This window comes from Muntiacus reevesi, chromosome 22, assembly GCF_963930625.1.
Source record: "Muntiacus reevesi chromosome 22, mMunRee1.1, whole genome shotgun sequence".
In the NCBI taxonomy this organism is placed as follows: domain Eukaryota; kingdom Metazoa; phylum Chordata; class Mammalia; order Artiodactyla; family Cervidae; genus Muntiacus; species Muntiacus reevesi.
Window position 1 is genome coordinate 42,549,545 of NC_089270.1, and position 16,136 is coordinate 42,565,680.

A 16,136-nucleotide genomic window follows, 5' to 3' on the forward strand; every position below is an offset into this window, starting at 1 on the left:
TGAGGTCTCAGCCTTTTAGAGACTCCGTGCCTCTGGACTGCAGACTGAAGTCTTAGTTTTCTGCCTTCTTAGGTGGAACAGAATGACTGGAGTGGACTAGAGTTGGGTATCCTTTCCTCCAGGTCAGTCAGCCTCTGGTTACTCTTTGCTAATACCAGAGTGGGATTCCCAAGTGGCTCAGTGGTAAGGAATCTGCCTGCCATGCAGAAGGCTCAGGTTCAATCCCAGGTTGGGAAGATCCCCTGGAGAAGGGAATGGCAACTCACTTTAGTATTCTTGCCTGGAGAATCCCATGGACAGAGGCGCCTGGCGGGCTGCAGCCCATGGGTGGCCAAGAGTTGGACACAACTGAGTGACTAGCAGGCAGGCACTGGTCCCCATGGGGAGTTCCCATTATGATTCTCTGCTCCGGTAAGCCGTCATTCTCTGTATTCCGTTCGTCTCTCCAACGCTGATTTTTCAGTCTGTTCAGCTTTTAACTTGTTAGAATGGCCTCATGGCTTCCAAACTTCTTACATGCTGGACTGGAAACTGGAAGTCTTTAAAAAAAAAAAAAAGAAATTAGGACAAGACACTAAGGTTAAAAGTTGGATTTGTATCATATCTGTAGGTAAGCAGAGTTATCACTATTAAATATTTCTAGGAAAGATAAAGCTTATCTATATAAAAAAATAAAATATCAAGAAGTTGAAACACAAATCCCTACAGTGTTCTGTTAGTGGTAGTTTCTTAGAAAGAAGCCTTTCTTAAATCTTTCTGAATGCTGTTAATTTGTATTTCTATGTGACTTTGATAGTGTTTACTTTTCTTATTGCCCTATCCTGATTTCTTTTCCCACATTGTTAAATGGATCCACTTAAAGGAAAGACACCTGGATTTACTTGAAAAGAGAAAAGTTATTAGAATATTTTAATGTAAATCTCATTTCATTGAGAAACTACAAATGGGATGAATGCTTGCTAATTTTCACTTTAATTTTGTTGATTAAAAATCCAAATCCCTCCAAATACATTGTTTACCGATACTTTTAAAGTTCAAAATCTAAATAGAGATCCTTTTAATCACCTAACAGTCTCTTATGTGTGTATACGTGTCATGCACTGAGAAAGTAGGAGATGGCTTATTTTTTATTTGAGACTGGAAATTTTGGCTCCCAGCCTGCCGTGTCGCGTCCCCTGGTGGCATCCAGACCGCGAGTCTCGCGGGGGCTGTGCCGGTCACTCGTGTCTGCAGCCAGCTGTGCAATCAGGTCTCTGGCATCCTGCATGATGGACGGTATCTCTGAGCCGCTCTCAGTCACCTGGGTTCCGAACAAGAACATCTTCCTGTCATTTCCCACCTCAGATAATGCCAGAGCTTCATGGATATCTGTAATGTGATAGGCTGCTTCAAGATCCTTCACAAGAATGGAAAAAGAATTGAGAAAAAGTTGGTTATTTTGCAACATTTTTGGATAGATACATTTATTACTCTCAATGACCGCACCTCCGTGATAATATTGAGGATGTTGTAATCCCGTTACTAGGATCCTAAAGGCTGTTTGAATATAAAGATTTTCATCGGAATTATATCAGCATTTATGAGTTATTATCAAAAGAGTATTTTCTGCAACAAAGTTAAGTCAATATGATACCTTAATCAATTTCCTAACCAGTGCAATCCGCTTCTAGTTTGTTTTTCCATTTTTGTATGGATTTTCCCAAGATTTATTTTTTTAACTTTTTAAAATAAATTAATAATTTGTTCATTGTTGGCTGTGCTGGGTCTCTGTTGCTGCATGGGTGTCTCTCTAGTTGTGAGCGGGGGCTACTCTCCAGTTGCGGTACTTGGGCTTCTCATCGTGGTGGCTTCTTCTATTGCAGAGCACGGGCTCTAGGACTCGGGCTTCGGGAGTTGCAGCTGCCTGGCTCTAGCGCACCGGCTCAACAGTTGTGGCTTAGCGGCTCTGTGACATGTGGGATCTTGCCAGATCAGGGATCGAACCTGTGTCTCCTGCATTGGCAGGCAGATTCTTTTCCACCGAAGAATCAGGGAAGCCCTCCAAGGTTATTTTTAATTTGTCTTTATAATAGAAGCTTGGTTCATTAATTGGTTTTTGCCTATACAATATTTTATTGATTATAGCATTTGCCAAAGGTGAGTTTTCTTTTGCAAAAATTATTTCTGCTGAACAAAAAGTTTTACATCAAATTTGGGGGGATGGAGGGAGATAGAGAAGGGATCAGGGATGAATAAATTTAGAAAGTGGTGTAGTAGGTGAAGAAGGCTGAGAGGCAAGGGCCGGGTGGAGGGAAAGAGGATGAGATGGAGAATGGGGAAGGCTTAAAGGAGGAAAACCCATCTGAAGAGGCAGAGAGGGGAGAGATTAAAACGAGGAGACAAAAAGCATGTGTTCACGCTGCATGCTAAGATCAAAACATGTTTCTTTGCCTCTCACACATCAAGAATTATTTATGGCAAATAACCTCTGATATTCCCTCTCCTAAATACATATGCAGATTCAGTTACAGTTGTTAAGTCTTCTGCAAAAGTTCCAGCATTTTCACTCTTAACATTGAATTTGTAATTGGCTTTTTGTTTCATGGTGCTCTCCCAAAGCTTTAGGTCATCATCTGAAAAGAGTACAATATTGTCATTTTCTCTTGTACCAATATGAACCTATCAAATTCTTGTGAGTCTGTGAGGTTTTCTTCACGTGGTATCATTACCTTTTCTGCTTCTTCCACTTTATTGCCTATCTGAAACCTGAGTTCACTTAGTCTTAGAGCATGTAGTGAATTTTGCAATTGTGTTAATGAATCTAGTAACATGTGGACAATGTCTCAAGTTAAAGGAAATGCCACCAGTGGAATTGGAGAGGAAGAAAATAGAAGGGTTCTGGAAGGAAGGAGGGGCTCCTTGTAATGATAAAAGAATATCAGGGATAAATACCACGTGTACTCCACACTCACAAAATTGTGCCCTAATAGATGTCATCATTCAAAGAATAACGATAGTAAGATGACTTTTTTTTTTTAAGATGACTCTTAAAAAATGTTTATGTAATCACTTGAAACAACAAGTCATCTAAAAGCTTATGTTACTTTGATCAAGGAGTAATAACCAAGGTGACCTTAAACTAGAATGTGTGTTAGCTGCTCAGTCATGTCCACCTCTTTGTGACCCCAGAGACTGTGTCCCACCAAGCTCCTCTGTCCATGGGATTCTCCAGGCAAGAATACTGGAGTGGGTTGCTATTCCCTTCTCCAGGGGATCTTCCGGATCCAGGGATTGAACCCAGGTTTCCTGCATTGCAGGCAGATTCTTTACTGTCTGAGAATATCCAAACGTTTTATTATTAAATCCCAGTGAAAGTTATAAATTTGACACCAAATGGTCCTGTTTATTCAATTTGATGAAGAGATATAAACCACAAAGGAAAGTATCGATAAATTGGACTATTAAAAATGAAAACCTGTGTATTAAAAAGAGAACCATAACAAAGTAAAATGTTAACAATAGGTTGCTGCTGCTGCTGAGTCGCTTCAGTCGTGTCCGACTCTGTGCGACCCCATAGACGGCAGCCCACCAGGCTCCCCCGTCCCTGGGATTCTCCAGGCAAGAACACTGGAGTGGGTTGTCATTTCCTTCTCCAATGCATGAAAGTGAAAAGTGAAAGTGAAGTCGCTCAGTCGTGTCTGACTCTTAGCGACCCCATGGACCGCAGCCTACCAGCCTCCTCCGTCCATGGCATTTTCCAGGCAAGAGTACTGAAGTGGGGTGCCATTGCCTTCTCCGCAATAGGTTGCTAGAGGAGATATTTGTAATGCATGTAACAGAAATAGGACTATTTTTCCAAAAGATACGAAAGACTCCTACAACTCAAATGAGAAAAGATAAACACCCCAATAGGAATTTGGGGAAAGATATTAAAAGCTAATTCACAAATATGGAAATCTGCTTCAAAGAAATGAAACTAATTTGAAACTAATAACCAGTGAACATCTGAAAAAAATGTTCAGGCTCACTAGTAATTAAGGAAATGCAAATTAGAATAATAAGATAAAATTTCATTCTCATGAGACTGGCAAAAATGAAAGTTTGACAAACCAAGTATTAACAAGGGTGTAGCGCTATAAAAACTGTCATATACTGCTGGTAGGAAGAATAAATTGGTTCAATATCTTTGGAAAGCAACTTGGTAATACCTAGTAAAACTGAATATGTGAAAGAAAAGTGAAAGGTGCTCAGTCACGTCTGACTCTTTGCGACCCCAGGGACTATACAGTCCTTGGAATTCTCTGGGCCAGAATACTGGAGTGGGTAGTCTTTCCCTTCTCCAGGGGATCTTCCCAACCCAGGGATTGAACCCAGGTCTCCTGCATTACAGGCGGATTCTTTACCAGCTGAGCCACAAGGTACAAATCCCCAAACCCAGCAATTCCTCAAGCACTAGAGAACTGTTGGTACACATCTATGAAAAGACACATACACGAAGATTCACTATAGAACTCTTTACAACAATGAAAAATTGGAAATAACCCAAATGCCCAACAAGAAAATGGTAAAGTGGTGGTATATTCATGCAATGCAATACTATACAGCTCACTTACATTTACCATGATCTTCTAAATCTTCATAGTTTGTGTTACTTAAGATACTCACTAAAAAAAACAAAAAAACAAAAACTCCAAGCTTTTTTAAAAAATAATCTGCTGAACTAGCATTTATGCTGGACTTTAATATAGGCTCCTACTTTTAGATCATCATTATAATGATTTATTTTACTTCCATAAACATTCACTCATAGGAGTGGGAGAAAGAGTAGGAACCAAGCTCTCTTATGACTGATAAGCCTGGCAATTGAGAGAGAGGCTACAGCATTACAAGCACACTTCAGAGATACTGCAAATTGGGTTCCAGACGACTGTGATAAAGCGAGTCTGTGATAAATACTGTGATAAAGTGAATACCACAATAAAGTGAGTCACATGAAGTTTTTTTGTCTCTTGGTGCATAGAAAGGTTACTTTAGCACTACTGTAACCTATTAAGTGTGTGATAGCATTATGTCTAAAAATACATACATACCTTAATTAAAAAATACCTTATTGCTGAAAAATGCTAACCATCATCCAAGCCTTCAGCAAGTCATAATCTTTTTACAATAGTAACATCAAAGATCACTGATCAGAGATCATCATACCAAATATAATAATTCTAGAAGTTGGAAATATTGACAGAATTCCCGAAAGGCCACACAGAGACATAAAGTGAGAAAAAGCAGCTGGGAAAGCGGCACCTTTAGACCTGTCCCATGCAGGGTTGCCAGAAACCTTCAATTTGTAAAAATCCCAACATCTACAAAGCACAGCAAAGTGAAGTGCAATAAAATTAGGTGTGCCTGCACAATGCTATAGATGTCTAATGTTTTTTTAAATTTCTTTTTATTGTAGTAAGATACACATAACAAAAATTTCCATATTAGCCATTTTGAAGTGTACAGTTTGGTGTACAGTTAAGTAAATTCACATTATTGTACACCATCTTCAGAACTCTTCAACTTGTAAAACTGACACTCTGCACCCATTAAACTATAGCTTCCCATTTCTCCCTCCCCCAGCCCTTGGCAACTACTATTTTTTGTCTCTCTAATTTTAACTGCTCTGTGCTGAGTCGCTCAGTCGTGTCCGACTCTGTGACCCCATGGACTGTAGCCTGCCAGGCTCCTCTGTCCATGGGGATTCTCTAGGCAAGAATATTGGACTGGGTTGCCATGCCCTCCTCCAGGGGATCTTCCCAATCCAGGGATTGAACCCAGGTCTGCTACATTGCAGGTGGATTCTTTAACCATCTGAGCCACCAGGGAAGCCCTCAATTGCTCTAGGGGACCTCATAAAAGTGTAATCATACAGTATTTGTCCTTTTGTGACTGGCTTATTTCACTTAGCATAATGTCCTTAAAGTTCATCCATGGTGTAGCATGTGTCAGAATTTCCTGACACATTTAAGGCTGAATAATATCCACCGTACATATATACCACATTTTGTTTATCCATTCATGCATGGATGGACACTTGGGTTGCTTCTACCTTTTGGCTATTGGGAATAATTCTGCTATGAGCATTTGTGTGCAAACATCTGTCTGAGTTCCTGCTTTCAATTCTGTTGGTAATATATCCAGAAGTGGAACTCCTGGAGTATATGAAAATTCTATTTTTAATTTCTTAAGGAACTGCCATACTGTTTTTCATAGCGGCTGCACCATTTGACATCCCCACCAACACTGCACAAGGCTTCCATTTCTTCATGAGTGTTTAATACTTGAATGCATGTGTGTGAAATTCAGGTCAGGCTAGCTAATCGAAAACTACTTCTGTATACTGACACATAGTATGTGCGTGTGTGTATGTTAGTCAATTAGTCATGTCTCACTCTTTGCAACCCCATGGACTGTAGCCTGCCATGCTCCTCTATCCATGGGATTCTCCAGACAAGAATACTGGAATGGGTTGCCATTCCCTTCTCCAGGGGATCTTCCTGATCCAGGGATCAAACCCACGTCTCTCAGATTCTTTACCATCTGAACCACCAGGGAAGTCCATGATACATAGTAAGCACACACAGATTTTGTTGAAATCAATTCAACAGTCAGTAAATGTTTATTTAATTAAACTAAACAAATATTAGTTGAATTCGTACTAATTACAAGGGGGTATACTAGGTTTTACATAGGTGAATGCCAGTCTCTGTTCTGAAGGAATTTACAGCTGTGGGCTTTCCTGCTGGCTCAGACAGTAAAGAATCTGCCTACGATGCGGGAGACCTGGGTTCCGTCCCTGGGTTGGGAAGATCCCCTGGAGAACAGAATGGCAATCCACTCCAGTGTTCTTGCCTGGAGAATCCCATGGACATAGGAGCTTGGCAGGCTACAGGCTACAGGGTCGAAAAGTGTTCAGACACGACTGAGCGACTAACACTTTCACTTTTACTTGGTATCTGTGGGGGGATTGGTTGCAGGACCCTAGAAGTCATCAGAATCTGCTCAAGCCCCTTATATAAAATGGTGTCATTTTTGCAAATAACCTATGCACATCCTCCCTATACTTTAATCACCTCTAGACTACTTATAATATCTAATACAAGGCAAATGCTATGAAAATATTTGCCCACATGTGGCAAACAGGAGTTTTACTTTCTGGAACTTTATGGAATTTTTTTTCCCCCTGATCCACGGCTGGTTGAATCACAGATAAGGAGGGCTGACTGTATACTCCAGTAGACCTAATAGTACAAATTGAAATGAAAATACAGCATATTATTGAATATTTAGCTCTTAAAAGGAGACATTTCTTTGGGTCATCTGTAGAGATGTGGATGGACCCAAAGTCTGTCATACAGAGTAAAGTAAGTCAGAAAGAGAAAAACATCGTATATTAACACATACATGTGGAATCTGGAAAAATGGCACAGATGAATCTATTTCCAAGGCAGGAATAGAGACTCAGAGGGAGAAGATGACTTGTGGACATAGAGGGGGAAGGAGAGCAAGGGATGAACTGGGTGATTAGGACTGACGTATATACATCACCAGGCTTCCCAGGTGGCTCATTGGTAAAGAATCTACCTGCCAGTGCAGGAAACGTGGGTTCAGTCCCTGGGTGGGTACGATCCCCTGGAGAAGGACATGGCAACCTGCTCCAGTATTCTTGCCTGGGAAGTCCCATCAGAGGAGTCTGGCAGGCTACAACAGTGCATGGCGTAGCACAAGAGTAGGACATGATTTAGTGACTAAAGAATAACAAACATACACTACTATGTGCAAAATAGATAGCTAATGGGAACCCGCTATAAAGCATCGGAAGCTCAACTCAGCGCTCTGTGATGACCTAGAGGGGTGGGATGGGGGTGGGAGGGAGGCCCAAGAGGGAGGGCGTATCTGCGTATTAGGACTGATTCACTTCTGTTAGCAGAAACTAACACAGCATTGTAAAACAATTATACTCCAATTAAAAAAAAATAAAATTTTAAAAATAAATTAAAAAGATCAAATTCAAAAAGTAAACATTTCTATTTACTGCATTAATAAAAAATATATTGAGTACACTTTATATTTGCACAGATTTTTACCTGTTTGTTTGCAAACACAACCAGAGGAAGGACTGGGTTTGTTCCAATTAGTTGATGAAGGTATTTCTTGGCTTCAGGTAATCTTTTGTGGTCTGCTGAATCCACCACAAATACCAACAGCAAGCCCTTGGACAGGTACATTTCCCAATAGGAACGGAAAGGTTCGCTGCCGCCAACTACAAAGGAAAGCAAAGGAAGAAGACACGCACACACAGATCTCAGAAACATCCATCGAGGCAGCCAGGTAAGGCACATTTTGATAATTTCTGAACACTGGCAGGTCTTCTGATAAAAGACCACTGTGAGACTAGACCCAATTCTGAGAACAACCAGAGTGATGTTTCTGGGGAAATGATTGGTGGGGATATTTACCCTCCACAAGCAGTTCATTAAGTTCTGGAACACAAAGACCGGCATGGTGGTAATTTAGTCATGAAGTCGGGTCTGACTCTTGCGACCCCGCCTGCCAGACTCTTCTATCCATGGGATTTCCCAAGCAAGAATACTTGAGTGGGTTGCCATTTCCTTCTCCAGGGGATCTTTCCAACTCAGGGATCAAACTCAGGTGTCCTACATTGCAAATTTGCACCACAGTGGATGCCTTTCGATCTGTTATATAGAGCAGTCATGACAGCCTGTGCATGTCTATTGAGTATGGATCAGTAAACGGGAGTAGTCCACTGAAAGAATTCAGGGTGCTGGGTTTCTCTAAAATGTCTTAAATGGACTGATTTAAATGTCATTGGCTAGCCTCTCTTGCACAACTTTTTTCCTTTCTCAAAACCCCAAATCTAATTTCCTTTCTTTCATCTTGCACTGAAAGTTAATATGATCCTGTGGGTATTCAAAAATACTTGCCTCAGAAAAAAAATGTCTTTGGGTTATTTCGTTCTGCTGATGCTTCCCAGAAAAAACTTCTTGGAATCGTAATAATACAGACACAGTGAATTCAGTTTGTATTTTTCTCCTGGGACAGATGTTGACAAACGATGGCCCACAGTCTAAACCTGGCTCACTGCCTGTTTTTGTACTGCCCATGAACAAAAAATGGATTTTACATTTTTAAGCATTTGGGGGGAAAAAGAATACCATTTTATAATACATGAACATTATATCACAGTTGGATTTCAGTACAAGCCAAGTTGTGCAAGTTTGTTCACACAGGGTCTTGGCTTGCTTTTGCAGTATTGAGTAGCAGCACAGAGATCATGTGGCCACAGAGTCTATATGATCTACTCTCAAGCCCTTTGCAGAAAAAGTATGCAGACCACTGTTATGGGCACTTAACAAAAACATTTCAAAAACTAATAGGAAAGGGTCTTTATTTGCCTTTCCTTTGTTTTCCTTTGTACAGAGAGCCAGGCTGGTCATTCTTCAAAGTATTCTGTGTTTTAATTTTTTAAAAGAATGTAATCTAAGTAATTCATATAGCTTTAACGTACGAGCTTACACAGGCATGTTGTTTCCCATCTTTTTTGCCAACACCATGACATTTCACCTATAATAAGAATTGTTCTCTTTTAGTTATTAACTTCTTTTTTTAAAAAAAATATTAATTGGGGAGGGCGCAGGACTGGAAAAAAAGGTTATTCGTTTACTTTTTATTGTTGGCTGCATCAGGGCTCAGCTGTGGCGTGGGGATCTCCACTGTGCCGTACAGGCTACGCTCCAGCGGCCGAGCGAGGGCCCCAGAGCCTGGGCTGAGCAGTTGTGGCTCATGGGCCCTGTTGTCCCGCGGCATGGGGCTCTTACTTCCCCGACCGGGGATCAAACCCATATCTCCTGTATTGGAAGGTGGATTCTTAACCACTAGACCACCAGGGAAGTCCCTAGATATTAACTTCTAATTTAATGGTAAAATAGTTAGAGAACACGGTTCATATGATGCCTCTTTGAAAACTCCATTAAGACTTGCTGTATGGCCCAGGAAGTGGTCTGTGTTTGGTTACTGTTCCATGGGTATTTGAGAAGAATGTGGATTTTAACTTTTTGATGAAGCTAAAATTGTCTAATTGGACAATTTTATATTGTTCATTAGATCAAATTGATTGACTGTGTTCAAACATTATAGACTCTCTGAAGTTTTTTTCTGCCTAATTCCATTAATAATTGACAAACATATGTTGAAACTCCTCACTCCGACAGATCTGTCCATTGTCCCCCTTAATTGGAATCTTTTCTTTTTTCTTCCTATCTTCCTTTCTTTCTTTTTATTCTCTTTCCTTTCCTTCCCACCCCCCAACCTCTGCCCTTTTTCACTTTTTATATTCTGAGACTCTTTTCTTAGCCATCTGTTTCATTAAAAATATTATTTCTTCTATAGCTTCTGAGAAATTGAACTCTCTATTCCTAATAATGCTTTTATCAGAAAGATTTGCCTACAGCTTTAACAGTTTCTCTGCCCACCATTTTCTCTTCACAACTGGATGAAAGCAAAAATTCATAGCATTTTCCTTGCATACTGGAGGTAGGGGTACAGAAAATGCCTGGTCCTCTGGTTTGAGCATCCTGATGGGTGAGGAGACATTTCCTATCAGAGGATTATAGGGACAGGAGCAGATATGGAGCTTTATCAAGCATTGCCTTGGACAATGTTAGGTTTGAAAGGCTGATGAGATAGCCAGGTAGAGATGTCAGGTGACATTTGGGTATGTTTGGCTGGATAGATAAATTTGGGAGAGTGTAAAGAGAAGATAAGAGGATCTGATACAACTTTGGGAAACAGCAATGTTCTGAGAGGCAGTGACTCCAGAATTACTACGGAGTAGGGGCTTCTGGGTTGTGATCTGATTACAAGAGCATATATGTTGTGATCTGGTCATAACAGGTTTGTGAATATTTGCATTTTTGAGAAGGAAACACACTATATTTACCTAGATTGGATTTTTATTGGGGGGTAGTAAGGAGGAGGGAGGCTGTTAAAGGAGAGGGTGCTAAAGCCTTCCTCTCAACTCCCTTTTATCACCACCACTGAAAAAAGGAGAAAATAAAAAGAGCAGAAAGTGATTTTACCCATATTGCACCCTAGCATTCATCTACATATGCATTCTAACAGTCTAGGAAAATCTGACCCAGGGTTTCATTTCATAAGGACCTATCATCTGTTTCATATTCACTTTATCATTCATTTCACAAGGACCCATGTGATGTTGACAGTATCGCATCTGGCTTAACGTCTGACAATCATGTGGCTATATAAGCTATAAGCTACCCCCAGAACCACTGAGAAAGAGCGCTTACTCTCCAGGAACTCCATCTGGTGGTCCTGGGTGCTGATGCAAACTGCATTGAAACCTTGGGTGGGGGCCACACTGCGCTGGACTCGGTTTAAAGCAAGAAAGTGGAGAATACTGGTCTTTCCTGCCCCATCCAGGCCCAGCACTAGGATCTGCTTATTTTTCTCCTGTGAAACAAAAGATAAGGCAATAAAGCTATGCTATCAGGGTCTTGTTTTCTTGGCTTTGGGAAGTTCGCTTGCCACTATTTGTGAAATTGTAAACCAGAATAAAACTTTGCAAAAAAATTCAATAGGTCTAGAACAAACTGTACTAGTCAGTTTGTATTTTATATAATCAGTCATTACTTATGTGATATTAACTGCATACCCCCTCTTAATCTTCCAACTCCTGGTCAGTTTATCAGATAAATACTTCATGTATATCAGGACTTACAGGGGGTGCCATATTTTCTGGGCCAATTTTCACACTTCACTCGGCTTCCCCAGTTCACGTCCATTGGAGACTGCACGAGAATTCAACTTGTTATTTGGGGTCTTGGGACCTTCTTGGTTCATGTATTGACTCTGCCACTTGGCATGTAAGCATCTAAGGTCTCATGTTATTAATCTGTCTTGTCTCCCCAAATTGAATCATAGATTAAAAGTTCTTAGGGCAAGGTTACTCTCTTCTGTACTTTTTAATATAAGTATTATTAAAAAAAAAAAAATAATAATAATAATAATTTAAAAAATAAAAAAATATAAGTATTATTAAATAAAAAGGCAAAGACTATAAAAATTGTTAAACTAGTTCCAGTCATATTAAAATCTCATGCTAAAGCCTGATGAACTAGATGTAAACTTTAGGAAGAAGTATTCCACCAGCATACCAGCCTTAGAAATTTTTATGACAAGTGTTTGAGGGACAAGAAGGACAGACTGGTATGAAGAGAGAAACAGAAAGTTCAGAGTGCTTAGAAAGGTGGCTTTTAGTGTACAAACTTCAATGTAAACAGTAATAAATGAGCAACCCAGTCAGACTGTTCATAGGAATTCTATTTCTCAAACAGCTTACCAAAGAGGTTTCTCATATATGGAAGAAAAAAAAAAAACAAACTTGTACACATCTTCAAGAGCATTGGTTTAAAAATAAAAATCTTATACATGTCTGCTTGAACACCAAATGTTGACATTAGACATAGACTGCATGCTAAGTCATGCCAGTCATGTCTGACTCTTTGTGACCCTATGGACTGCAGCCCGCCAGGCTCCTCTGTCCATGGGATTCTCCAGACAAGAATACTGGAGTGGGTTGCCATTTCTTTCTCCAGGGGATCTTCCTGACCCAGGGATCGAACCCGGGTCTCCCACATTGCAGGTAGATTCTTTACCGTCTGAACCACCAGGGAAGCCTTAGACTTAGACTAGATTTCTGTTACAAAAAAGTGATCCTGAACACCACTATACATCTATCCCATGTCCCTCCTCTCTGTAATATAGAAGATCTGTGTAAAAATAAGGTGTTCTAAGGTCTGCTGTCATAGAGACTTATGTACAGGGAATCATCTATGAAACCTGTCTAGTGAGTGACAGAATTTTTAAAAGCGAATGTTTGTTACTGGAGTGAATTCTTGACGGCTCTTGAAGCAAATGCTACTTCCATAGGTGTTTCCTATATCCATCCCCACTTCTCCATTCTCTTCCATCTGCCTCTAAATGTTACAGGGTCATTCTCAGAGTCATGGTAAGGAAAAGGGACTAGATGCTGCTCTAAGGGGATGTCATTGGATGGTTTTAAATGAATGCTTTAAAGCAACGGTGACCAAGAAATGGCTGCAAGATGTAGACTGTGTCGCCCCACTATCTCCACCAATGGCCCCACACTCTGGCTACCCCAACATATTTTATCAGTTCCAAGATTTCTTTTTTCACATTTTAACATCTCTGAAATGAGGGCTTTACAATCTACAGTATGTCATATTTTGGCTGGAAGCATTTTTTTTTCCCCTTTCTCTGTGGTACCTAAAATAATGGCATCTTGGATCTTAAGAATTTTGTGAATAAAACCCCTTTCCTACTCCCTTTCCAATCACATCGCTGCCACTAACCTGACCCTATTTAGAAATCCTGTAGTCACTGATGCTTTACATTTTGCTTACTTTTTAGTCTAAGATACAAGCTTCTTCATGTTTATAATCTCTTAAGAAAAGTTGGGGTTACTGTAAACCAAGAGTTCAGACATGAAATGTGATTCAATACCACTGTTCCTTGTTAAAGGTTATTCCTCTAAGTGAATCTAGTCTGTTTTGTGTGTTCAGTCTCAAAGTTGTGCCCAACTCTTTGCAATCCCATGGACTGTAGCACACCAGACTTCCCTGTCCTTCGCTATCTCTGAGTTCGCTCTAACACGTCCATTGAGTTGGTGATGCTATATAACCATCTCATCCTATGCTGACTTCTTTTGCCTTCAATCTTTCCCAGCATCAGGGTCTTTTCCACTGAGTCGGCTCTTCACATCTGGTGGCTAAAGTAATGGAGCTTCAGCTTCAGCATCAATCCTTCCAACGAATATTCAGGGTTGATTTCCTTTAGGATTGACAGGTTTGATCTCCTTGCAGTCCAAGGGACTCTTAAAAGGCTTCTCCAGCACCACAGTTTGAAAGCATCAATTCTTTGGCTATTTTCACCAGAGATCAAATCTCTGTTAATAATTCATGTTGTTTAGAACCAGAAAGCAGCTCTGAGCCCAGGAACTCCAGGAGTACAGAGCCCACTAAGTTGAGCCAAATAATGCTTATTTTTTTCCTTCTCTCCCAATTTTTAAATTGTGGTAAAGTACACAACAAAAAAGGCTTCTCAGGTGGCGCTAGTAAGAAAGGACCCACCTGCCAATGTAGGAGATATAAGAGATGTGGGTTCCATCCCTGGGTCAGGAAGAGGCCCTGGAGAAGAGCATGGCAATCCACTCCAGTATTCTTGCCTGGAGAATAGAGGAGCCTGGCAGGAGACCATCCACGGATCACAGACAGTCGTACACAACACAAAATTTACCATCTTAACCATTTTTAAACCCAGAGTGATATCGACTTCATTCATAATACCGTGCAACCATTATCGCTACCCATAACTATTCAGCTTGTAAAACAAACTGTACTCATTAAACTCCTCACCCCCCCAGCCCCCAGGCCCCAACATTCTGCTCTTTTACTCTGATTTTGAACACGCTAGGTAAACCATTTAAGTAGAATCATACGTATCTGTCCTTTTATGACTACAAAGGCTGGTTTCTGAGGCCTCTCAGTTAAACCTTTGTGACCCTGTCTTCTGGGTGCTGGTGGTCTGAAAACAATGTAAGTAATAGTAACCTGAGCACCCACAGAAAAGGTCCAGGCAGTCCCCAAACACGTCCTGCACAAATTCAAGAAACCTACACCTTCACACACACACACACACACAAAACAGAAAAGACAGGAACAGAGAGAGCATGTGTGGTGGGGGTCTGGGGGCTAGTGTTCGGTGCTGGCCAGAGATGCGCCTGGAAAAAAGGCTGTTGCCAGCACCGCTGTGAACATCATCAAGGTGTCTTCTTCAACACTAGACCTGGACGCTGGGTCGGGGTTAGGGGTGAGTGGGCGAGCGGCTGGGGAGACGGGGTTTGTGATGGGTCGTTCGAAGCTTGGCACATTCCGATTCCACCTGCGGATACAAAGCCGGCAAACGAGACCGGATTCCTTCCCGCGCGTGCGCACCCGGGGTCTCGCACGTAACAGGGCCGGCGAAACCCTGGACAATGGCCTCGGGTGAGGGTCCGAGGCAGCGGTCTCTTACCAGCGGCGCCAGCGGGATTTTTATCAACGTGCTGTTGTCCTTGTCTTTCTCTTCTTTTTCCTTGAATTGCTGCTTCTCTTTCTCCGTCTCCCGCTCTTGCCTCTTTTCATCCTCATTTCTCTTACTTTTCTCCCCCTTCCTGTTCTCCTTTTCCTTAGTTTTCTCCTCCTTCCCCCCTTTTTTCTCCTTCCCGTTCTCCTTTTCCTTAATTTTCTCCTCCTTCCCCTTTTCTTTTTTCTCCTTCCCGTTCTTTTCCTTAATCTTCTCCTCCTCCCCCTTTTCCTTCTCCTTGACTTTCTCCTTCTCCACCTTCTTTCTGTTTTTCTCCTCCTTTCCTTTTTGCTGAGTTTTCTCTTTCTCTGGTTCCTTCCCCTTCTCCCTCCTCAATTTCCCCCTCTCCATCCCTACCCCCGGGTTTCCTTCCCTCCTCCCGCGCGCCCGCGCGCTGGAGCTGCCGGGCGGGGTCCCCGGCCGGGGGGGTCGCCGCTGTCGGGGCAGCGCCGCGGAGACGTAGGTCCACGTGCGAACAGCGCCCCGCGGTAACTGCCAGCCCCTCCCCACCCCAGGGCCCCGGGCTGCGGCGTGGGCATCTTGCGGTGTGGAGCTAGAGGGGCGAGCCCAGGCCAGGGGAGCCGGGAGACCCGGCCGCGGGAGCTGGGGAAGACCGTTGAAGCAGGAAAAGCGTCCCCAGGCACCGCTTCCTCGGAAGCGCGCGCCACGGCGAGATGCGCTCGGGCTGGGTAGGGTGTCCCGGAAAGGCCTTTCTCGTTCACCCATCTCAGCCTCTCACTTCCCCGGCCTCCTCCCAGCCCGTGTGTCTCCGACCAGAATGCTGGAGAAGGCACCCGAGTCCTGAGAGCCCCAGGCTTTCCCGCCTTCCCCTCATTAATAACAAGTCTGGAGGGTGAAGTTGGATATCTCCCCCCTCCTTACCCGTTCTGTTTAAGTCCACCAGCAACGTCTAAAGTCGCTATCCAGGAGGC

General features: G+C 42.1%; 1 protein-coding gene across 2 annotated transcripts; it reads right to left on the minus strand.

The window, feature by feature from the left end:
- Positions 1-953: 953 nt before the first annotated feature.
- ARL9 (ADP ribosylation factor like GTPase 9) lies at positions 954-15,555 on the minus strand. Of its 2 annotated transcripts, XM_065914232.1 has the most exons (4): positions 15,154-15,555; positions 11,349-11,511; positions 8,109-8,284; positions 954-1,396 (listed from the first exon to the last, which is right to left on the minus strand). In XM_065914232.1, the coding sequence occupies exons 1-4, from the start codon at positions 15,553-15,555 to the stop codon at positions 1,121-1,123; spliced, it is 1,017 nt and encodes a 338-aa protein (XP_065770304.1). In that variant the 3' UTR covers positions 954-1,120. The 2 variants fall into 2 exon arrangements, with proteins under 2 accessions (XP_065770304.1, XP_065770305.1); XM_065914233.1 differs by lacking the exon at positions 11,349-11,511 and having other exon boundaries at positions 15,154-15,287.
- Between the last annotated feature and the right edge of the window lie 581 nt (positions 15,556-16,136).